The sequence below is a fragment of the Syngnathus acus genome, chromosome 10 (assembly GCF_901709675.1).
Source record: "Syngnathus acus chromosome 10, fSynAcu1.2, whole genome shotgun sequence".
NCBI classification, from domain to species: Eukaryota; Metazoa; Chordata; class Actinopteri; order Syngnathiformes; family Syngnathidae; genus Syngnathus; species Syngnathus acus.
The window spans coordinates 18,157,367-18,183,689 of NC_051095.1; the positions used below are offsets into that span (position 1 = coordinate 18,157,367).

The 26,323-nt window shown below is 39.7% G+C and overlaps 1 protein-coding gene across 5 annotated transcripts in view; it reads left to right on the forward strand.

Moving 5' to 3' along the window:
* The window catches only part of mid2 (midline 2), an 88,258-nt gene that overhangs the window by 33,386 nt on the left and 28,549 nt on the right, over positions 1-26,323 (forward strand). For 3 of the 5 annotated variants that reach the window (XM_037261489.1, XM_037261488.1, XM_037261487.1), the window contains exons 2-4: positions 7,339-8,222; positions 23,025-23,162; positions 24,213-24,308. In XM_037261489.1, coding sequence (XP_037117384.1) covers positions 7,395-8,222; positions 23,025-23,162; positions 24,213-24,308 — 1,062 coding nt within the window. In that variant the 5' untranslated portion in view covers positions 7,339-7,394. The remainder of the gene's footprint in view (positions 1-7,338; positions 8,223-23,024; positions 23,163-24,212; positions 24,309-26,323) is intronic. The other 2 variants (XM_037261490.1, XM_037261491.1) reach the window with 2 other exon arrangements.

The window sequence follows — 26,323 nt, forward strand, 5'->3', positions numbered from 1 at the left end:
TCTTGAGTTGAAGTGGCAAGTGCTCTCCATGGATGTATTAAATTTAGAAGGGGGTAAAAACATGCTTGCATTGTGACTCAATTTATAGAATTATTGATGTAGCTCTCATATGAATGCGTTGATGGAGCCTGTTTACATTAGGACTATCATTTCACATTTAAAATGGGTCATCCCCTGCTAATATTAATACCTAAAAACTATACAATACAATTTTAGTAATAAAAAATGAATAATTTAGGCATAAATATATTGTGGTTTACATTGAACATGTGACTCAGATGGCCACACTTAATTACACTTAACTAGCGGTGCCAGAATTAATTAATATTGACAATTAATTGACCATCAAATGAGTCAACAACTATTTTGATAATTGATTGATTGTTTAGAGCGACTGTTTAACCTACACTAGTCAAAACTCTCTGGTTTCAGCATCTCAACAGTAAATATTCTATAATTATCAACTATCCAAATTCTTTAACAAACATTGAGTGCATCATTATCTCCGGTGTGGTATTACTTAATTATCTTTTATTTGGTTTGGATAAACCATTAAGTAATACCGCCCACAAAACAACCACAAAGATCTACAGTAATTGGTGTAAAAGATGTATTTTGCTAAATATTTTAATACAAACAATCATGATTATTTGATTAATCAATGGAAAATTGATAGAATAATTGAATAAAAATATTTGATAGTGACAGGCCTACATTATTATCTAAGTGTAGAATTACTGAATTTCCTACATGGCGGTTGCTCAAGCCACCCCATTTATTTAAGCTTTTTTTTTAAATGGAATCATGACTTTCATAGTGGAATATTTTTCTCAGATAGTGATATGTTGAACATTTAAGATAAGGGCACCATTTCTTGAGACATTTCTGCTAAGATATTGTGAATTATAGAGTGAAGTATCATAGCATCACACCGTGGCACAAGACAAAACAATCCAAGTGGTGTATGAAATATAAAAATGTAGTGTCTGCCAAAATGAATCTGAGTGTGTGAAAGTGACAATTCCAGCAAGCTTATCTGTGGTCTGTACTGTTTTTGTGTCAAGTGGACAGTCTAAGTGCTGTCACACCAAAACACTGTCACTGACTGTTTGGTGTCACATTTTGCATTAATTTGACACTTGAAAAGCATGTAATCCATATCATCCATGTGGTCAGTGTGTTATTAATGCATCTGACGCCTCATGGATTAGCTATCTGCCTCATTTTTGCACAGAATCCTGTGCAATTTATGGCAATTTAACCCAGGAATTTATCATCAATCTTAATACAGATGTTTTTTTTTTCTTGAATGTTTTTTCCAGTTGAATGTACTGTTTGTGCGGGTGTCTTAGGAATTGCTATTACTCTCTAAAAAGATTCTGTTTTGGGAAGCCCACAATGCCGTTTATGTGGCGCAGATTGCTTTTTTCCCCCTACTCAAGTCTGGGGTATATTTACATATTTATAGAAAATTCCAGTAAAAGGTAAGCTTGTAAGGAAGCTTCATGCTCTCTCTCACACACACGTAGTCATGATCGTGGTATAAAATCAAATCTGATTAAGTGTCAACTGTTAACACTAGCAAGTTTGCTTTCTGCACCACTAGCACTTCTTGAATTCTTCATCTCGTACTGCATGATCACTACTATCGATGATAGTCGTCACTGTATATTAAAATTAACAGGTTTGAAAAAAAGAATACAAAAGTACAAGTTGATAATGATTTCCTTCAAGATTGAACGATGCCAAATCTGGTAAACTGCAATTGTGTACACTTATCAAACACTCTTGTATGTGTCTGGATTTAGAAAACACAAAAGTAAATACAGTTCCAGCATTGTTTACTAAGAAATGATTAAAATGTCTCCAAAAAATGCCCCATCGCACAATATTAAGTCTCTTGCCACACATTTCTTTTGTTTGTTTGCTTGTTTTTTTTAAAAACCTTTCATGTCCTTTTATTGGGTTTATAAGATAATTGGAGTTGAAAATACCCAGGATGCCCTTTTCAAGCTATTTTTGTTGGCCCAAATTGCCTGGCAGGTTGCTACATTGACTATTCATCCTTGTCTTGTTCATAGTTCTCACAAATAACTAAAAAATATGCGTTCAAAATCTGTGGGGTTATTTTCTATGTGTCTACTCCCCTCATTTGCCGGTTGATACCTTCAACTCGGGACTTTAGTACGCTGCGAACCAACCACTGCATTCAACTTGTTCAGGTGATAAGTTGTTTCTCTTTTTCCGTTGTCTTAAAAGATGTTGAAGTACAAACGAAACAGACGCGACTTTGTTAATAGAAGCAATAGACGCTAACCTGCATTAAGATGAAGATTCCGGATCATTTGGGACACTTGTGTTGAGCACGAGTTTCATAAAGAATGATGTAGTATTTTTTTTTTAATATTATAGCTTTATTCTAAATAATGGCGTTCGATTATATTTAGTTTCTGAATAAGATTCGCTTTTGGGGTTATACCTGCAAAACACGGCCTCGTAGGCTGTATGCCAATGAGCTTTATTCATCCTGGTCTTTCCAGCATGCTTGGCCACATCTAAATATGTAATAAGCTGTGGACCCATCTTCCTCAGTTCATGTGGACAAAAACACATTCATAATGTAAGCATCACTAGAAGCAAGAGTGTGGTTGCACTACAGTGATGTTTCCCGTTAAATCCTCTGCAGCCCAAAGAGATGAGAAGGCTTTTGACTGTGTAAATGTATTATGCACTGGCTGGAAATTCTTAGAGGTAGAAGTGGAAAGGCCACTGTCGCAATTATTTTTTTTTTTCAAGGTACAACTGCATTAAACCATTCAATGGGCATCAATTCCCTCGCATTTTCGATTTTTAAGACACAATCATTGAGATAGTTGACAGCCACCAAATCAACCAAAATTACATTTCTTTTGGTCTATGCAATAATAAATAAAACAAAGGTCCCAGACATGGGTTAAAGTGTAACAACTTAGCAGTGGTAAAATAACAAATATAACTGTCAAACGTACACCTGGGTTGGAGCGTGAACAAAACAAACATGTCTTCCATTCAAGGCGAGCACACAGAGCAGACAGTGAAATCCACACCACACACAGCTAAAATGTAGAAAAAAGTGACGGATACATAATCCAAGCTAAAGCTTTGCTCAACCATACAGAATGCAAAATATGAGAAGGCAGAAAAATGTACACACACACACACACACACACACACACACACACACACACACACACACACACTGTGCATATTGTTAATTTGTGGGTTTGACCTACAGGGCATGAACATTCAGGAACTTGTCCCCCAGCAGACGCCCAGTCCATGTTATTCCATTAAGTGCTACCTATTGGACCACAGAACGGAAACCGCATCTATGCCTGCTGCTGCCCTTTTTTTTTAGTCCACAACAGATGTAGGAAAGTGACCTTGAAGTGTAAAAAGTTTAGTTTTAAAGAATTTGAATTGTTATACATTGACAAAAGCTCACACCGGAATGTTTTTACTTTGTAAGTTGATATTACACTGCCTCAAATACATGAAAGTTACCTTTCATGTGCAGACGTGAAAGCCATTTCTAAACCGTTCTGCTGAGTGCAGTGAGTGGGGGAATGGAAACACACGTTTGGCTGTGCGACTGTTTACATTTTCAGAACAGGCATCAAACGTTAGAATGAAACCAACCTTTTTCTAAGGCTGAGAAAGAGTGAGAATGAAAGACTGGAAAGTCAGGTTGAGGCTAGGAGTCGAAGAGGAAAATAGAGGAAAATATGAAACATTTGGAATGGATGAGGGGGGGCGTGTGCTAATACCTTTGTTCCTTTTTATCCTGTGAAGCAACTGCTTGCAGGCATATTGCTGGCGTCTAAGACTGCTAAGGGACACAAGTTTAAAACAATATGTGTGTATGTAATCTTGTATTCTGGGGTCAGCAGGTCTTTTGGGGGGTGTTCGCAAGTAAAATGGCTGGTCCCACACTGAAACACAAACTCCCAAAAGAACTGGGAATAAAATGTCCAAAATTCAATCCGATAAGGTTCCTGAATTCCGCTGGATCCACTTAAACAATGTGCTGCTTCTTAGAGGTTTAAAAGCTCCGTTAAGCGCATTAGGGGAAATGCCATGTTTCGAGTTTAAGAGTTATGTTTGCCAACACTCTAGAATGAAAGTATTCATGCAGCTTGTTCATATACATGACTTGTGTCCTTGGACGAAATGGGAATGATGTCTCTGAATTGGACAAACAGGCTAGTGAGTCCTCGGAACGTGGTGTGTTGGCCTCTCGCTTGGTATGTGGTTACGTCATAAACTAGTGAATGAAAGCTCCTTGTTTGACTAAATGAGACAGGCTATGATGCAGATTGAGAACATTTTGATTTGTGATTTGACTTGTGCCAGACTCACGATTTGGAGGCTTTGATTTACAGGCATATATTAAATCTTTGCCGCATAAACTGTTCCCAATAAAAGAAATCTAGTCTAAAATAAGCCTCTGCTAAAGGTGTAATTTAGTTCCTCAGAGTAGATGAGTGTTTTTCCATGATGGGATTACAAATATAGTCTTTCCAATACCACGGGGGGGTTAACGTGACAGTGTATCCAAAGGCTGTTTTCCATGACGACTGCTGCTCCTTTTGATTGTTTTGTCACTCTCCAGGACTTTCAAACAATGAGATTCCCCGCTTCTTTTCCTGTCCTGTTGTGAAAGTGGAAATTCACGAGAGGATTAGCCTCGAGATGCACTTGAGGAAGGGAGGGTACTGGGAATGCGGTTGTTGTTATGGTGAGGGACGTGTTGGGTGTCATAGGATGTGGAAAACCATGAATTTATCAGATTGAAGACCATTGCTCTCTAATGATTTTAGTCATAACTTAACTGATGCTCTGTGACCTTTTTTTTATTTAACTATCCATCATAGGCGGTTTGTCAATAGAGGGCACTTGTGCTGCCTAAATCAGTCACCTGGAAGGGGGCAAAAATTACAGAAATGAAATGCATTAAAATGAAAAAATGAAATACATTAAAATATATGTCAGGGTCTGACATTAGTGGAGCAAAGTATCACAAACGAGGCAGGACAACCATGTGCAACACGGGCTCTATTTAGGGAAAGGGAAAAGTAGACAAGGATGGCTGGAACGGCAGCAAAGCAGGAGCACAAGGCGGGCTGACGACTCGGTCAGCAAGCGTGCGTCGTGGTGGCAGACAGGGGCAAAGCAAGCTCGTGGTCAGGCAGATAGTCAAACAGAGTCCAGGCATCTCGCTACACAGCAAGTCAGGAAGCAGGAAATCAGGTGGCAGGCATACGTGCGTCAAGGCAGACGTACCGGCCAGGCGTACCGCTACACAACGGATCAGGCAAACGGGAATCAGGTGGCATAGCAGAAACAGGGGCCAGGCATACGTGTGTCAAAGCAGACAAACCGGGCAGGATTGACGAGACGTGGCGGCGCAGTTCCGCGTTGGCGACGCGCGCCCAAGACGACTAGCGTGAAGGCCATGTCAGCCGGCCAAGCAGGGCGAGAGCGGAGTGGAAATATGACACAAAGTTATGTTGGCTCTGTCAGAACCGACACTGGCCCTGACTTGAAGAAATACTCAATGAAATTTGCAATTATCAGTATGTAGGCCTAATTGTGGATGAAATACTGAAGCGTGTAGTCTCAGCTTCCAAAATGAACGCAAGTGTGAACGATCGACACAGCCACTTAAGAAAATACCCACATTACCCACTTTTCAGTAGACGGTATAGTAGGTGATTTAAAACATTACATAATCTATCCATCCATTTTATACTGCTTATCCGGAGTCAGGTCACGGGGGTAGCTTCAGCAGGGAAGCCCAGATTTGCTCTCTGCTCAGTTACTTCATCCACATAATGCTCTTTACATTTCAGTGAAATCTCAAAGTGCATCGAAAGGTTGTCATGCTGGAGCTGTACAAATGTGATTTCATGTTTTGCTTTAATTTGGATTAGTGGCAACAATAACCATGCTGATAAATGTGTGTGAGCACGTGTGTCTTTGTGTGTATGTCTGTGTGTGTGTCTGTGTTTGTGTGCATGTGTGTGTTCACCACTTTTACTGTGCAGCTCTGGCCCTAAGTGGCTCCCCTTACTGTGTGCATTGTTTCCCCAGAGTGACACGGCTGAGGCTTAATAGGCCTGCTGATGGTGTGTTAAAGTGCGGTGTTAATTATAACACTATGCTCCGTTAAGCACAGTCACATTGACGTTGCATCACTTGAGCTTGAGATGGCCAGACTGCTGACTCATTCTCTAGTTTGGATGATAAACAGAAAAACCCATGCTATCAATTTGATGAGCTAAATCGGTTGATTCCTGTCTTGTTGTTTCTGTTAATAGTTTTTGCGTCGTAAGACACTCTGGTGAAGGAGACATTTACTCGAAAATAAAGTATTGGTTTGTTTTTCTTTATGATCATGTATAACCAGACGTGCATGTAAAAATGTGGTCATGGTTCTCAAATGGGCACCAGAGGTTGGGCCCACTTCTGACTTCCAATATGGGACCCTGTGATTAACACAATTCTCTAAGGGCAAGCTGTCCACTTTTCCGACACCTGTTGACGGACTATGGCACAGCGACATGGAGATGAGCAGCAAACGTAATTGTTAGTGTGGAGCAAACCTGATCAAGCCAATTGAAAAATGTAAAATTCTAAAGCAGTATTTGGGTGGCATCAGAAGGTGCATCCAATAAGATAGGGATGGCTGAGTGATCATTGTGTGCCAACAGCAATAGACCAAGCTGCGGGTAATGCCTCCCAGTTACTTCCTGGTTGGCTGCTACTTAAAGAAACATGGGCAAGCTTGCACTGGCGTGCTGTCCTTGACCCTTGGTCTTGCTCTTGCCACGTGATCATGGTCTCCATTTAACCAAACAAAGCATTTACCCATTTGAACACTACATTTAATCTGTATTTTCTAAATTGTCTGCCGCATAGCATTTTGACTTAATTGCAATGTTTTTAGAAAACAAGAAAACATTTTTTGGATGGATGGATGGATGGATGGATGGATGGATGGATGGATGGATGGATGGATGGATGGATGGATGGATGGATGGATGGATGGATGGATGGATGGATGGATGGATGGATGGATGGGAAAATCCCATCTTCAAATTCTTGGATCTCTGAATCAAATCTGATCTAATGGTAAATTATTGAAAGGTTACTGTTTTTCTCTCTTTGATCCAGGAGAGATTTTGGACAAAACTTAACCACCTTACGAGTAGCATTTGAATAATCATTTTTAACGATAGATGGCTGATTGAAGTGGTTCTGCACTGCATAATCTTGTTTTTTCTTTCTTCACTCCAGGTAAAAGGCCAGCTTCTGTGGGATTTGATTTTGTCTTTAGATCGGTTCAACTGAAGATGGAAACACTGGAGTCTGAGCTAACCTGCCCGATCTGCTTGGAGTTGTTTGAAGACCCTCTGCTCTTACCGTGCGCCCACAGCCTGTGCTTCAACTGTGCCCACCGCATCCTGGTGTCACACTGCTCATCCAGCAAGCCGCTTGAATCTGTTTCGGCCTTTCAGTGCCCCACCTGTCGTTACGTCATCACGCTGAATCACCGCGGACTGGAGGGGCTTAAGCGCAATGTGACGCTGCAGAACATTATAGACCGCTTTCAAAAGGTCTCCTTGAGCGGCCCCAATTCGCCTACTGAAAGCCGGCGCCTGCAGCGGCCCTACACCGCCACCATTAGCAGCACAATAGCGGGAACAATTGGCGGCGGTGGTGGCGGTGGCACGAGCGGAAGCAGCGCCCGGAGCAGCCCGGCCACTTCCAGCCACCCCCACCAACACCCGCACGCCAATCACACCAATCACATTAACCACACAAACGCCAACCACAGCCCGGCGTTTGTGGCGAAAATGGATCTGCGTATCTGCTGCCAGTTTTGCGAGCAGGACCCGCCTCGCGAGGCCGTCAAGACGTGCGTGACGTGCGAGGTATCGTACTGTGATCGCTGTTTGCGAGCGACGCACCCCAACAAGAAGCCCTTCACGAGCCACCGCCTGGTGGAGCCTGTGCCGGACACGCACCTCCGCGGCCTGACCTGTGTGGAGCACGAGAATGAGAAGGTCAACATGTACTGCCTGGTGGATGACCAGCTCATTTGTGCCCTCTGCAAACTGGTCGGGCGCCACCGGGAGCACCAGGTGTCCTCGCTCACCGAACGTTTTGACAAGCTCAAAGTAAGTCTTTCATGTTACTTTTGCAATATGCTAATATTAGTAATTTATTGTATTTTAATGGTGAATAAGTATGACCTGACTTTGTTTAAAATGATTTATCTTGAAACACCACCATTCCCATTCCTATATCTCACAATTTGTCACAATATCTTTGGGTGTTATTCCCAAACATTAAAAATTTCATGAGATCCAGTCCTGCCTCATTCCCATAATGTGCACACACATCATCACATTTCATTAGAAAAAAAGACAAAGGCCAGCTTTTAGGACTGTGTGCCGGTGAGTGGAGACAGGGGGTGAGCAATAGGGGAGGCAGTCATCATAATAGTCGATGAGCTGGCATTCCATGTGACCGCTAAGCTTTCAGAGTCTCATCGTAAAGAGAGAGAGCGCTGAGTCAGGTTGGAAAAACAACAGTGGTACGAGCTGGAGCTAATTCTACCACCAACGAGCGAGCTATCATTGAAGTTGAACTCGTGCTGAGCGACCTGACGGGTCTGACTTTTTTAAATAGTAGGTAGTAACGGTTGTATCAAAGGGTTGTTCTTCTGCCCGACTCGCATCGTATTCTTCTTTGTTTTTTCTTCTTCTTGTCTTTCTTTGTCGATTTTGTCGACAATGATTGATATTTAGTTTTTTCCTTGTTTGTTTCATACTGTAGTATGCAATTGATGCGCCAAAAGATATATTGCTGCAATCAGACTAAATTGGGTACTAATTATAATTATGGTAATTCTATGATTTTTTTTCCAGTTTATCAGTAAGTCTGTGTTAAGGTGGACATTACCATGTGAAATGTGCATTGCATTAGCAGCATTGAGAGGGAGTATTTTCTTCAGTGTGCCACAACCCATCTCGAGGGAAACTGAATGGTAGTTCTCAGCTACAACATAAATCTGGTTTTAGAGAAAATTAAATCCCTAAATTCTGTGTCTGGCTAACTTTAGCATTTATCATGTCGGCAAAATTCAACATGCTGCATCATCAGCTTAACCCACAGGAAAACTGTGTTTATTTTTGGTAACGCGTGATCCTGCCACCTCATTCTTTTTAGACTGGCAGAGTTTATAGGAAGAAGTAGCTGGCACTCCTAATGCTTTCTCTACTACTTCATGGCTTTCTTGTGGTTCTTTGGAAAGCTCCCTGCAGCCAAGGCTTTGAACTTTCTCTACTTAAAAATCCTCCCTCTTGTCCACATCTGGGACAGAGGCAGCCCGAGTCCTAGCTCTACTGTAGAGCTGTCAAGTATTAGTTAATGAATAATCTGGTTTTCAATCATGCAGAGGAGGTCTTACTAGGGCATCCTATCATGGAAGATGTAGGTCAAGAAGGGCTTTATGTATCCAGCTTTTTTCTGCTCCATTTTGGAGGGGGGAGAGTTTTCTATAAAGTGAAAGGTACCTTTTATACGTGAAGTGTCGCCTACCAAGGAAAACCACATATGTCCATTTTCAATCATGGATCGTCATCTTAGTAAAAACCTTTGGAATATCAATGGGCATTTGCTATTGCAGTTCTTAAAGTTGGCAAGTATAACCTCAGGGAAGTAATAAAATTTGGCACGGCCTTCCTGATGATAAATGAATCAAATATTTTGATTTGCTGCATGTTCACTTTTACGTTCTAGCAAAAAATAAGATGGCTTCTCTTTAATTAAATAGGTATTTCCACACATTTTCTTTGAGCTTCTGGAATATTTGGTTGTTAAATAAATACTGTACGTATTTGATGTGAATATCAGGTTATAGTTAGATGATTCTAAAACCCGGTAACTGCATGTATTTCATTGACTACATTGAAAAAGTGAAGGGTTAGGTTTTTTCCACACATGACTATACATGCACTGAAATGAGCCACCGCAGCTAAACAAGTGCCCTCTGTTAGCTGTGGTCAATCCTGTTCTCACGTCATCTGATTTTTGACCCCTTTATTACCCCTGCTCTGTGTGCACTGGGAGTCATACGTTCACCGATTTCTCACACTTTGAGGAGCAAGCAGGATATTCCACCATGAGCCAAATCTGTAAAAGGCGGAATTCTGTCTCTGCTGCAGCAGTAGGGTGAGTGTTGTCCTGGCCGCGGATGAGCAGAGCTCTTTGCCTAGAAGTAGTCAATTGTGCCTTTTAATCGGCAGGCCTATAAGTGCATGTGTCATTCTTTTATATGCTTGTGCATTATTGGATTTATTTTAGGTCATTTTGAGCGAGGAAACAATAAAGTGGTTTATTTCTGATCAAAACTAAAGAAACCCAATGCATCATACTTAAAGCACATTTCTAATGTCTGGTCACAAAATGCGATCATGTCTAGCGTAGTGTGGTTGTCTTAAGCTAGGAATTGAAACTCTTAAAAGAAAATGTTCCCCAAGCTCCTGCTCCAGTGTGTGCTTGCCATGTTCACTACTGTGACAAATTTTGTTAATATACATTTAAAAGTGTGACATAATGACAATCAAAATAATTATTCCCCTTGGAAATTTCAAAGGAACGAAGGAAATGGGCACTAAAAGAGAGTAGAGGATTTCACAACCCCAAAACGCTGATGAAATTTCAGAACTGTATGAAATACAGTTGATCACATCAGATACAAATGTCTTTGTTCTCTCAATTTAAACATTGTTTTTTTTTCCCCAAGCTTAAGCGTTTGAGGGTTTGAAGTGTGTTAAATTCTGCTAGCATGGCCTTTGTAAAAGGTTTTGACAGAGCTCATGTGTATGTGTGCCTGATTATTGTACATAAGTGTATTGCAGAAGATTTTTCAGGCATTTTTCTATTGGATTATTTCCTGTTTTGGAAAAAGATGGTCTTTCCACTTCCTTCAGTTCCTTCAGCCCTTCTTTTTCTTCACCCCCCTCAAGCCACCTTCCACCAGTATCCTCTGCTTCCCCTGCCAATCCAAGCTCCTAAGGCAATGTTTAATTTCGTGTGATGTGTGCATCACATCCACTCCCACTCCGGCTTCACTCCCACTTTAGCTAAATTGAGCTTGTGCACGAGTGCACGCATTGTCACTGTTTATGTGTACTCAATGCCTAAAAGCACTACTACAGTAAGAGCAAAATGTGGCACAGAAGATTTTGAAATTAACATGAGCAACAACATCAACACAATATTACAATCTTGTTAATGCAGTCCTTAGTATAACACAAACAGATGTGGCGTGAATGAAATAAAACTACTGCATTCTGACAATTACATAGTGTGTTACTTAATACTTAGCTAACAGATATTTGTAACAGATGTGTTACAAAATACTTAACTAACAGATATTAAATAAAGGTGAATTCTATCTATCTATCTATCTATCTATCTATCTATCTATCTATCTATCTATCTATCTATCTATCTATCTATCTATCTATCTATCTATCTATCTATCTATCTATCTATCTATCTATCTATCTATCTATCTATCTATCTATTTTTGTGAGCCAGCTCAAAATTATACACAGTATCCTTTAAATAAACATTCGTGTTATGTGCTGTGAATAAAGTTAATTCACGCTCCCATTTTTTTCACCAGGGTTTGTTGAGTCAGGCTTTTCTTCTAACAGATATTTTTTGTTTGATCGTCATAATTATGGAATTCATTCGTGGGCTTGATTAGATGGTTCAGCGGGCCTGATTGGACCCCTGCGGGCTGCCAGTTGATGATTCCTGGTCTACTCCCTTTTTTGTCATATTTTAGCTGTGCACCAAGCTGTCAAATAAGAAAAAAAAGCATTAATTATTTTTACATTTGAACAGCTTCGCAATCACTACCTTCATACAAAATATTTTGTTGAAAACTGGTACTAATGACCAATTGTATGTTGAAAATTAATCCTGAATGGTGAACAACCGCAGTTAGTTACAAATTAACCAATTATTATTTTGCTCCATGTTTGTGTTTGTTTAAGTCCATACCAAAGTTCAAATAACCATTTTCGGTTCTACTCTGCCACTTCTCACTTTTTGTTAAATTTTCTTCCTTCACAGCAGCTTTCTTTCTGTTTTTTTACTATATTGTTTATTCCTTATTTAGCACTTAGCCAGTGGGTGTTGTTTAAGCGTTGCCTACAAACATGCACACACTGTCAGTGTTAGAGAAAGGAAGCCCTCCGGTGTGTGTGTGTGTGTGTGTGTGTGTGTGTGTGTGTGTGTGTGTGTGTGTGTGTGTGTGTGTGTGTGTGTGTGTGTGTGTGTGTGTGTGTGTGTGTGTGTGTGTGTGTGTGTGTGTGTGTGTGTGTGTGTGTGTGTGTGTGTGTGTGTGTGTGTGTGTGTGTGTGTGCGTGCGTGCGTGCGTGCGTGCGTGCGTGCGTGCGTGCGTGCGTGCGTGCGTGCGTGCGTGCGTGCGTGCGTGCGTGCGTGCGTGTGTGTGTGTGTGCGTGTGTGTGCATGTGTGTGCATGTGTGTGCATGTGTGTGCATGTGTGTGCATGTGTGTGCATGTGTGTGCATGTGTGTGCATGTGTGTGCATGTGTGTGCATGTGTGTGCATGTGTGTGCATGTGCGTGTGTGTCAAAGTCAAGTCAAAGTCTGCTTTATTGTCAATTTCTTCACATGCCAAGACACACAAAGAGATCGAAATTACGTTCCCACTATCCCACAGTGACAAGACATAGTACACAATATACAGTACATACAAGTAAACAACACAAAAAATAAAAACAAGAAGGCACAAACAATGAATAAATAAGAGTGATGACTAAATAATAAATAAACAAATAACATAATAAATAAGATGAGCAAAAATGGAGCAAGTGTGCAGACAGTCAGAATATAGCGCAAAAGTACAGGAAGCTACGCTGTGTGTGTGCGTGTGTGTGCGTGCGTGTGTGTGTGTGTGTGTGTGTGTGGGAGGCTAAATAATGGCCCTCGAAAATGTGTATTTACAGGTGTGGGGGATGTGGATACGGATGATATTAGGTCTGATGTGGGATATGATAGAGGGCTGTGAGTGTGTTGCCAAAGGGAAACCACGCTGTGTGGAGAGCTGCTGGGGATGGAGATCACTTAGGCATGCAGACATAAAATGAAAAAGATGAGTAAAAAGCTTTTATCGTACCACTTGAAGAAGTGTGCATGAGCAGACCCTCATTCTATACACACATGCACATGTACACCCACTGTCATTGTCTATGTGCTGCCATCAACGTATTGACGGGTGTGGTGGGTCATGGAAGGAACAGATTTAAAAAAAAATCAATCCCTACCTGTGCATTGTGCCCACATTAAAGAGTAAGGACACTGTAAGCTTTTAAAAGCTCTGATGTCAGCGTAATGCTATGCAGAAAGAAGAGCACAGTACTTATCTGCATCTCCTTTGTATGTTTCACAGCATTGTTCAGATACTTCCATTACAATTCATTCATTAGGTGCTGATAGCCTATTTTTGCAAGTGACCTACAGAAATAGATCTCTTTTGCTATATTTTAATAGAAAAGCAGCAAATGTTTATTTAGTTCATATGGTGCAGAAATCCTCCCACCCAAACCACAGGCTGCCCTTTTTGGTCAGCATGAACAAGCGCCATACTCACCAGCATTTCTCACTGACGACTCTCTGTCTACTATGTGTACACTGAAGGTTTCAAGAAGAGAACATTCAAAGCAAGCAAAATTTCCATCTTGGCAGCTTTCCTTTACAAAAATACTATTTCAAAAAGCCAAAATATGGCTGAATGTTGAGGCTCTTCCAGATGTATTATATTTTTACATTGCTGTATTTGTAAGTATAATCTGTATTAATATGAATGTTTTCCACAGGTTGCTGCTAGATGCAACATGATAAGAGGATTTATAAATGCATCAAAATGATTAACTGAAACGTTATTTACCACTTGGTCCAATCATTATTACGCAAACCTTTAATATTATACTGCTTTGTTTAAAAAACATGGTGAATAAGCACTCATAAGTATTAATTTGTGGTGCAGATGCGATTTATGCAAATAGCAAGGGGAAACTTTTTGAGGAAAGTGATGACACACACAGTCTATTGGCATAGCTCTGAGGCTCAATTCAGGATAGCATTTCATATTTACAGAATTTCTTTAAAGAGACCACTTTAAAGCACACAAAAACCGGCAGGTTCCTGCCTTTCCTCCCATAGCAAGCTAATGATTGGGGGCAATTCATAAAATAATATTTATAGTTTGTGTGCAATATGTGTGCATCAACACACAAACACATTCAAACATATTAAAGCTTACCGATGGAGCATTGGTTGATGCATTCTTATGTAGGGTTTGTTTTGTTGACTGTCCTTTGATTCTCTGCAATGACTTTGTAACTATGCAAGCGTTCTTCTTCCAAAATTGAGATTTGTCAGTGGGCGTCATTTGCGAGATACTCAGTTTGAACGAATGCCACCAGTGTGAGACGAACACCACGTCTTCACTCGCCCAGGGACGGCAGGAAGTTCTGATTCATCGCTGGTCCTAAAATAGCACATTGGTTAGTTTGCTTTGGCGCTACACACAGTGCCCAGTAGTCACTAATGTTTAGTACTTTGCTTTTATTATGGGATGTTATGGTTACAGCTTTAGTTTAGATTTGCTTTATTTAATGAGATCCAATACCCGCGCTGTATCAAGATTTTATCGAGTGGCAGCATATTTGTGTCATATTTTGGCTACCTTTGCTTCATGACTGTGGAATCTTTAGGGAATCTAGACCCGATACAATATGAAGAAGCATGAAGAAAAATGCACAAGATTAAATGAAATTGCGTGATCAAGTACATACATGATGAAAATAAAGATAACCGGAGTAGGATAAAAATGAATTACCAAGCAAGTTTCCCTTTGAAATGAGCAGCTTTCTTTCCATCATACTACTGTTCCTAATACAATGAAGGACTTTAATATTCAAAGTGTGCAGTCTTATTTTGGGAGATGAGCACCGATGGTGTCTTGATTGTTTGATAGAATTCTACCATTACTTGGGTTCATATCACTTGTCAGTTTGTGGTTGGTCTCAAGGCTGTAAACAAAGAATGAAGGTTAAATAACGTGAGTATAAAAAAAAAAAAAAAACAGAAGTAGGAAATTGCTGGGGTGAGGGAGTTTCTTCTAGTTATAAAAATCCATCCATCCATCCATCCATTATCTGTACCCTAATTGATTGCTCAGTAAAGTTGTCTGGGGAGCGGGGAAAAAGGGGTCTTTGTGTTTGGTAATGTGTCCTTGAGTTACAGACATACTGTCCTAGTATTGGGTGCTTGCTTTCCACACTCTGGGCTCTGCTACCACTAGTAGAAGCAAACAGCCAGACACCTTCAAGCTCCACAATAAAACACAGGTGTCAAACTCAAGACCTGGGGGACAGAACTGGTTGGAAAAAAAATAGTGTGTTGAATTTACTCCATTTTATTCTGTCAAGTGGTTGAAAAAAATAAAATAATTTGAATCCAGAGACAAGTGATTTCATAGTCTACTTAAAAAAATTTCTTTGGGTCCAGATGATTTTATTTTGTGCCAGCCACTTGATGAAATAAAATTAAGTAAATTCATCATTTTTTTGCTGTAGAGGCAAATTGTGTACATACATCAACTTCATGTTTCTTGCTAAAGCACTCAAATTGCGTGTGTTCCAGGCACACCTCTCAGAGTAATTTCCTCTTCAGAATGTGTCCCAGTAGCTATCAGTCATAGTAGTCCAGTTCAATCAAACGTTGCCTTCAGTCAGTCAATAACAGGAACTAATTTGGGTCATCTAGTAGGATAGCTGTAAAGTTGTCACGTAAATTTTTTTCTTTGTAAGCTGAACTTTTGCTTTCTGAACCTTTATAACCTCTTTTTGCAAGAACATTCCTGACAGCTACAGTAATTCCCAGATTTGAACAAGGCAGTTCAGCTCCTTGGGGAGTCATACAAAGAGTGTCCGCTCCAGATATCCGCACCAAAAAGACCACGATGCAGAACGAATGGATCGCCAGGAATGTGTCTTTGCTATTTACGGGAGGTCATCCCAGTGCCTATCCACAGGGGTTTCCCCTACTGACTGTGGCCACGTAAAGAATGCTAAGCCATGGTCCTGCTGAATTGCATCAGTTGTGTCATCACATTAGGTTGTATAAGATGGTGCTGGGATTCAGCATGTGAACTGCTGCTCTTGTAACTTATAACAGTCTGACAGTGTTTGAGATCCAGATATCCCTTCCTCCCCTGCAGTATTCTATTTGATCATTTATTGGTCATCCTACCATCGTCTTCCACAGTAGCAGGCTTAATATATAAGCACTACTTTCATCATGTGTTAGTTATATAACCTCATCTATAAATACATGTTAATGCCATGATTAACTGGCCTGCTTGACCAGAGCTAGATCATGCTGCTCAAATTGGAGGAGCCAGAAATTCTGATCCACACATCTTTTTGATAGTATTGGAAAGATTTTGATTTGTGAAAGAAGTGGATGTACCGCATGTTCATGGTTGAACAAGGTGTCCTTGTCACGCAGTCTGTGATTCATATTGCAGGCCACTAGTATGAGTTGTTTCAGGCAATATAACTGGACATTGTTGGCTCAACATAAGTTGCTTGAATCAAATGAAATGTGATCTGTGTGACAATTGATCTGAGGGCAGCACAAGGTTTTGCGATGTGTTGGGTGAAAATTGTTATTCACACTCGAGTAATGTTTTGTTAGGTGCTTGAGGATGTAAAACAAGATGGTGTGCCACTCAGAAATGTGAAAGTTCAAAGAAATTCAGTTACTGATGAATTTAAAATGCATGGCGTAATATCACTACCATTTGTATTATGCTGTTTTCTGACAACTATGCTTTGTCTGTTTCTTAAAGCAGCTGCTTCAACCACGTTTAAATTTTAACTGAAAGAAAATGGCATTAAGGCTTCAAGTGGAGACTCTTGCTGTCAGATGAATTCTGGCATAACAGTAAAAGCACAGGCAGAAGTAGTGGAGGACAAGAAGATTCAGGTCAGGGCAATGCAGAAAAATTGGGGAAGGGCGACAGCTGACATTGTGGAAGAGTGATGATGAGGCATCGGTTGTGTCAGGAAAGAAAGAACAAACTAGTGGGAAATGGAAAGAGATGTTATTAAGCTCCATTGCTCAAATTTTAAATGACATGCACTCACATTTACTCACCAACCTTCAGGGAAAGCTTCAGGTTAGATATGTGTAGACTGTGTAATATTGCAAAGTTAAAAAAAACATTAAGTCATATTTTGAGTGTATACAGCAAACATGTTTCGACCTTTTGAAAGCAAAACAAATCACTGATGCACTGATACTCTTTTCAGTTTAATAGACAAAGGTTTTGAGAAACAAATTTCCGGTGCTCTTCACGTGCAGTTTTTTATTCGGGGAAGAGATGTTGCGATGGCATTATTTGCAATCGAACCCCTGAGTCAGAAACAATACATATTACATCTGAATGACCTTGAGTAGACAGTCTAGTTTGAGTGTCACACTCACTTTTTACTTGGTCCTGCAGATAAGAGAAGCTACAAGTTCAACTCAACCAGCAAGCTTTACGTTTTGACTATTTGTGAAGTGAATTTCCCGACTCCCACACATCGTGTTATGGTCTTTGTATTAGAGGTAAGATTATCTGTACTGTCACTTTGCTATGCATGTGCGAAAGAGCGCAAGGACCGCTGCGGGGGAAGCTGTGTGACTGTGATGAAAACTGTTGTTGTCGGTCGTTGTGGTTTGATGGTGACAGTGAGTACGTGGCTCTGAATGTATCTTCTGGAATCAGGAGGAAAATATCCCATTACGCTTTGTTCGCAATTATTTGCAGTAGTTCTTTTCACCTTTACATATCTCCTTGCTAGCCTGCATGTGATTTCATTCTATGAGTGTGGTCTAATCATTTATACTGCGGACTCTAAGTGGAATTGCCCCTCCAATAATTAAAGTCTATATACAATAAATAGTAAAGCTTTCATGTAGTATAGAGAAAAAGAAGACTCCTACTGAAAAGCTTGAACTCATCCATCAATCCATCCATCAATTTTCTGAACCGCTTAATTCTCATGAGGGTCACGGGCATGCTGGAGCCTATCCTATCTGACTTCAGGCAGTAGGCAGGGTACACCCTGAACTGGTCACCAGCCAGCAAGGCACACATAGACAAACATTCACACTCACACTTAAGAGCAATTTGGAGCGGTCACACGGCCTACCATGCATGTTTTGGGAACGTGGGAAGAAACAGGAGCACCCTGAGGAAACCCGCGCAAGCACAGGCAGAACGTGCATACTTCACACAAGAACGCTGGAGCCGGAATCATACCCTGCACCTCTGAACTGTGAGGCGGCCGTGCTGACTAGTGTGACATTGTTCATCCACTAAACTAATCCAACACCTTGCAAAAGAACAAACAGAACATTTCCTGGAAACTTAAGCGAGATCAACATATCTTTAAAAGGTTGTATGTGACTGATTGAGCAAACAAGTTTGTTGAGATAAAAGGAATGTTTCTGCCAGCCTAATGCCTACTTGTAAGAAATCAGCTATTGAAGACCCACTTAGCAGGTACTGTATTTAATGGAGGTGTTGTCTCTAACCCTAAAACCTTTCAGTTTTGCAGTCATGTATTAACCTGTATGGCCACTCCTAACCAAGCCTTACAAGGGAACCTTTCTTGGGCAAAGTGATACCTGTACTGGAAGCAGCATACCTCTTTGCAGCCATGTAGCTCATCACCATACAAACTGTATAAATCTTTAGCTTAGTCTCTGCCTTCCTTTCTGTAAGAACAACTCAACATGCTGCTTGCACTCTTGTGGCATTTCAGAGAATGTCTAAAAGCGCAACTGTGTCATGTTCATTTCCCCAGGAGCCAGCGCCTAAACCCGTTCGGTCAGAATGCGTTTTTGCAATGCAGACCAGTTGGAAGGTGACAAATCTCTGTAAAATTCACGTAATAGGTTTGACTACAGCCTTCAGATTCCAGACTCTGTTTTGCAGTAGTCCTCAGAGGTTACTTATATTCTGAACATAAATGATTAGGAAATAGAGCTACCTTATTTAAGCTGTGTATTTTGACAAGCGCTGAAAAATGCTCAGACTTGAGAGAAAATGCTTTCAGAGCGAATCCGTTACGTTTGCAAAAGCAGTACCTCGTTGTATATTGAGTAAGCAATACATACTGAATACATTGGCTCTAATTCTATTCACCCTCTTGTGTTTTCTCATTTGTCCTGGTATCAATGCTATGTGAGTATTATGTACTTGCCTCTTCTTTTCTGTTTTTCACCTGCACAATAAATCCTAACATTTGATTCAGCATGGCCATTGTTAAGAATTCAGTTTGGCCAGCAGCAAATGAGACTCGCTTACTGATTCATGAGCAGCTGCTTGTGTTTGGCGTCTATTTACTCGAACCTAAGCTGTAGCTATGTACAAGACTGGAATCTCAGCTTCAGAAAAACAGCCTGTATTTACTTGGGAGCTCATCATACTTTGTTCGGTTGTCGTCATTGTTTTTCTAAATCATGTATCATCTGTCTTTGCAGAGTTTATGGCTTAGAGAACGTTAGTCACAGAAACATATCAGTAATATACCCAACAGAATCTTATCGAAGCAGTGACTTGACTCTGAAAATGTATCATATCACAGCCAACAGCAGCAATCTGATGATATTTGCCAAGGATTAGAATTGACAAAGGTAACAAATCACACTGCACCGCGCTGAGATGATGAAACAATTTCAAAACTCTCCACGTGTTCATTTCATATATATTCTGCTGCCCGCGGGCTTCGAGGTAGTTCTCAAATCAGTGGGCAGATGAAGGTTTCACACACATGAGGTCCAAATACGTATATTGAAACTGATGAGCGGTTTTAGGATGAGAAATATAATGACAGCGAATAGTATATCAGCCTCATTTTGTTTTAAACATCTCCCTAAAATACATTTCAGACTGAAAACTACAAAAAGATGTAATAAATATTTTTATAGGTAATTCTGACTGTTTCACCTTCAGTTATTTGCATTCACTTTGCTTACTTCACAATAATAGTTGCTAGTAACCATAAAATAAATTAACTCACATGTGGGATACGGCTACAATGGGCAGTTTAGAAAAGATTGGTCAAGTATTTGAAGAAGTGATTCTTTGTACCCTAAAAATATCATTGTGACACTGGTCTCAGCAGAAACGATGATTTATTAGTTCCTTTAATGCACAGAGGGTCTGGGATCTTGATCCTCTGTCCTCCATGGGGCCAATTCTTAAAATATAATCACATTTATCTCTGTTATAACTGGCTTTCCCTCCCTTGTGAAAGCTCTGTTGAGGTTTATTGTGGTTTTACCTTTTCATATTCCTTGGTGCTTGTTGTTTCTCTCCAAGCAATTCAATTTAGATTTTTCCATGAGGACTTGAACATAAATGTTAGCATTTTATTTAAGTGCTTCTGGTCATGTTTTTTATACCACGACTTAAAAACCTTGAAAGGTCACATGAGTTCAACAGTAGGTCAAGCGATAAAAATTAACAGTTTTTCAATGGTGATATGCAAAAGTGTTAAAGTTGCAGCTACTTTCACACGTTACAATTAAAGCCGTTAGTGGCTGGGTGAGGGGATGAAGCTCGACCCGCATTGTTTACCCCCTCCAGCTCCCACCCCATTCTCTTAGTCTCAAGGGTTGTGCCCAACAGAATGCTATCCTTAGACAAAAAAAGGTTTCCCAGAAGGCTCATGTTACTGACATGATTTGACTTTTTAAAATCCTCTTGTTCCTAACAGCTGTAAAGCAAGCCTGCTTCTATTCTACTTCCCTTTCATGAGTTTTAATCTCTAGCTTGCCTTTAGTTCTGTCTGTGTCTCTGTCCTGCTGAATGGCTTGTGCATAGGGGAGGATCTTGAATTAATTAAAAGGGGGGGAAAGACTTTGAAGTCGGATAACTTCCCCTCAGGCCGTTTCGACACATTTTTGTTGTTGTGGTGTCATAATGGCTGAACGATTTAGCAACTGGACTTTTTCATCTTATTCCACGACAAGGCGGCACAGGATTGGAAACCCCATTATAAAGTTTTCTATCTTTTTGCTGTTGGTGTGTTGTTTCACGCTTGAACTTGACTGTCACCTTTCCATGGAACATCTTTTAATGTTGCTGAGGAAAAGTATGAAAGTGATGCATCCCTGCATGCCTCAATATGAGCAGTGTAATTGGATTGCCTGGGTTAGAAATGGCGAATTTGTCACAGTTGAAAGCAAAAATGCTACAGTTATTGGAGTATCTTTTATCATCGACAAAAGGCATACCATTATACATTGTGGAGTCTAATGACTTGGCTTTCACACTTTTTTTTTGACATTGTCAAGAAAACGAAACATGTTCACTTGAACCATTGCCTGCACAATTTGTGTGTATGCGTGCGTGTGTGTGTGTGTGTGTGTGTGTGTGTGTGTGTGTGTGTGTGTGTGTGTGTGTGTGTGTGTGTGTGTGTGTGTGTGTGTGTGTGTGTGTGTGTGTGTGTGTGTGTGTGTGTGTGTGTGTGTGTGTGTGTGTGTGTGTGTGTGTGTGTGTGTGTGTGTGTGTGTGTGTGTGTGTGTGTGTGTGTATATATACACTACCGTTCAAAAGTTTGGGGTCACAAAATTGTTTGGGTGACCCCAAACATTTGAACGGTAGTGTAAATATTATTATAATAAAATATTATGAATTAAATATTATAAATTATATCTTATATTTGTATAAGATTATATATAATCTATGAATATAAATATACATATATATTATAAGATTTTTGACACAGAAGATTATATATATAATCTATAAATAATTATCTAAATAAATATATACACTACCGTTCAAAACCCAAACAATTTTGTGACCCCAAACTTTTGAACGGTAGTGTATATATACACACAATAGTGAACAGATTATTTCTATTTTCATTACTTTGTACTACTAAAAATGCATGTAATATCAATATTTAATGAGAACCAATTTGAGCTCAACTAGCATTCTACAGCAGATATAAAACTTTATTTATATCGCGCATCAATAACAGTTGAAAGTCACTTGAAAGCCACAGAATGAAAATGGCTCTTTGAATGAGTGAATAAAAACAACAATTTAGTAGCTCTTATACCTTGTGGCTGATAAGTGTATAATTAAATTTGACAGGGATATCTGTTTATTTCAAAGAGACGTGGGCAGAAGCTCTTCAACATCATGATGTCATGTAGGAGGATTGGCCGGAGTTGTGATTTAACCCGAGACGATGTGCTGTCAGCTGCTGCGGTTGTAACTGTAGCAAGATGGACAGAATAAGGGCTGAAAATGCATAACGCTGAGGGAGTGAGGAGACAGACGATCAGGTTCAAGCGAGAGGTGGTGCTGCAGTGAAGGACAGGCGATGCCCAAGAGACAAATAACAATGAGGATGGAGGGCTGTTGGGGATTGAGCTACAAAAGCTTCGAATCAAAGCAGCAGTCAGTCTATGGCCACTGTGCCACTCTGTGCCATCTCCATCTCATCAACCGTCTCCATAGTTCTTGCAGTCTCATCACATGTATTGTCAATGCTAGATGGTGGTACTGTGTTAGTATACATCATTCTAATACTCCGCATACCTGCCCTCTGCAGCCCTCGCCACCCCAAAAATCCCAATTGAGCATTAAGACCAAACCTAGCCTTAAAGACACAATTAAGATATATGTGGAAGCTGTGTTTGTGTTTTGACAACAATTTGAATGAAAATATTTTCCTTGACGAAAGCTTAGTGTGTTTAGCTTGCTTATTAATATCCCTCCATTTTCATGTATTTTTTCCACACTCAACTTTGCGTGTGCTCACACTTACGCGGGTGTATGTGTGTGTTTGTAGGCTTATCAGGTGAGCCCTGGCAGAGTGTCAGATGCGGTAATGGAGGCTTCAAAGACAAGCGCTGCGGTGAGTTCTCTAGCTGTCCATTACCAACTGACCACCCTCACCCACTCATCCCTTCTGCTGGGGAGCACACAGGTAGACGCCTGAAAAGGATGAGAATGGAGAGAAGGCAAATTATTAAGTCAGCACAAACCAAAAGATATGCAAGAAAAGATATGAGGAAGAGGAGCAATGGGGCGGTTTGAGCAGTGACCAGGTGGCGGTCTGATCCTCTTCTTCTTATGCATGACGAGAACTCCTTAAAACCCTGCCGCTTTTCTGCCGCTTTGTTCTCGTCACAGCTGTTGTTTTTTTGTTTGCTTATTTGTTTTGGAGTTTTTGTCGCTGCCCGCTTTACTTGCTCCCTTTGAAGCCTCTCTATTTGTGGCCTCACTTGTTTCCATTCATCTTTATTTGGCCGCATGAATGTTTGAAGTGCAATTGACCGTCAAAGCCTATGATCGTTACATTTCTGCGAGGGCCATTGCTTTTATTTTCTATCGTTTCATTATCACAAGTCATTAAAATACTACAACATTATATTCGTCGTTTAAATTATAGTTTGGGATTAGTTTTGCTGTAGAAAGACTTTTAGAAAGATTTGAAAGTTACTTTTTCCATAAAACCTCATTAATTACAGAACCAAGTTCCAGTCAATTGTTTTTTTTTTTGTCTTTATTTTTTAATTGAATTTGATCGTATTCATCTTGGGCTTCTGATGTTGGAAATGTAAAGATGGATGTGCATCGCTTTAATCAGTAACTTGTTCTCCTGACTTAAACATATTAATTGATTTAATTTAATGAAACACAATGCCAGCATCGGTCAAGATATTTGTGGCAAAAGGGGATTGCACAAAGTATTAACATTAGGGGTGCTAATAATTGTGGCACACATGATTTGATGTATAAAAATGATTTCTTAATGTTTTTTTCCCGTTGAATAAATATACTTCAATTAAAGATTGGATTTTCCATCTTTTAAATTCTGGTTGCATATTTTTCGGAAAATAAACTTTATTAAACGCTAAAGAACACGTGTTTTGTAAAATTGTTTACTACAACAGGCGACAAAACAGACATTTACATTTGGGTTGATGAATTATGTTCTTTGTGCCTGCACCTTTTTTCTGCCTCTTCTCCACAGCAAACCTTGGAGAACAACTTGACCAACTTAGTGAAGAGGAACAGTGAACTGGAGAACCAAATGGCCAAACTTATCCAGATCTGTCAACAGGTTGAGGTATGCAGCATCTTTGTATTTTTAGTATGTGTGTATAATATAGGATCATTAATTGGAAGTCAGGCCTGGCCTGGATTTTATTTTCAGTGTACTGTTTGATCCAATACTAGAATTTTTTCCTGTCATTTAATTTCCTTTATGGGTTAAGGTTTTAGAACCATCAGCATTCAATCCATTATTTAAATGAACTCTTCCTGGTCAAATATTGAGAAGTCATGTAAATTTAATTAAAATGATTTCTGAGCAATTTATTCAAGAACTACGCTGCAATGTTGTTTTACAGTCATCTATAATAGAGGAGGTTTCATTTAAAAGTGGAAACTGCTCTTTTACTGTCTGAGTGCAATTACTCCAATTGAGCATTGAAATACACTGAGTGAACTGAGTTCAATGGCGGGTGCACAGCTTCGGAAGCTGAATGTGGAGGTCTTATTGAGTCCTTCCTGTGTAGTCAATATTACAACGATCCTCACAGAACATTCCCAAAAGGGTCGAGGGGCTGTTAAGTAATTTAAAATATGGTTCGGATTCAACACTGTACTGTCTTGTGTATAACAGATTGCTAACTGATTATGTCATGTGGTAATTGGCTCATATCCGCTGTCTGTCATCTGCAGCCTTCTGGCTTTTGTTTTAATTCCTTGTCTCTCAGTATGTTGATTTTTAGGGTTTTTTTTGTGGATTGAGGCCTCGTCCTCAATGCGTAGTTGTTAAAAACTCAAAATAGTTTAACTTCAGTATTTATTGATATTTAAATATAAAATCTGAGAAGATGTGCACTGGTGCCTTGATTTAAGAGTTTAACTGGTTCCATGAAAACACTTGATCCTCAAATTATCTTTCCCCATTGACATTAACAGAAATTCCATTAATCCATCCACGAAAATAACAACATAAAAATTTGTGACATGGATTTTAATAATTAAAATACATTGTACTTTGTACTGTATGGAAATATACATACACAAATAAAATTACATTCTGTGCATCAGTTCAGGCTTCAATGCCTATTGATATTGTTTTACTCCCTCTGATGTGCACACTTTGTCCAGCAGGGATTAATAGAATGCATACATGAATACACAAAGAAGGCAGTCTATTTTGAGCTCAGTAAGATGCAGTAGTTATTTGTTTTTTACAGCTGAAGAAAAAAGAATGTGCCTCTGAGTATTGTTGTATTGACTGTATAAATGAGTTGCTTCACCGTTTGTTTCAAATAAAAAAAAAAAAAGCAAATAAGCGGTATAATGTTACAGCACAGATGCAAGTTGTTAGACCGTCAATTTTGCATCATTGCACATTGGTGTTAAGCCAAAAGTTGGGTAAAAAGTCAAACCCTTAACTTTTTGCTTGCAACTGAAGACAAAACTGAAGGGTCACATCTCAAGGGTCCTACTTTGAAACACACACACATATACACACACAGAAATTAATATTTGTATGAAAACCCTTGTAGTACTAAAATAAACATTCTCCCAGATGAGATTTGACTGTCCTCCTTGAGAAGTTACAGACCAGACTCTATTTTCTAAAGAGTCTCTTTGAGTATCTCCTCAGCCAATCAATACTAATTGACTACGGCGTGATTCATTAAGTGCAGACAAACCCAACAGCATGGGGATATTGTCCGTTGTCTGCATGCAAATCGCGTATGCACGTGCCTCAGACTAAACAAATAGAAACTAAAATCCTTTACTTTTTTTCTAGAACATTGGGTGCTTTATAGATTTGGCTTTGCTGAAACAAAATCCACCTGTTCCTAAACTAAACCTAACACTTAATTCATAAAGTTGACTATATATATAACCACATGACATTTATTATTATTACTATTATTATTATGTTATTTTGAAAACCTGGTGTGCTTGAGAAAATCGAGGGCAGACTGAATCAGTGCAAAAATTAATCTACAAAAGTTCACTTAAATCTCTGATTTTAAAAATTGTTTCAAAATGTTGTTTACCCGTCTACTTAATTCATTGCATATATATATTTTACTACCTTCTCACATATGT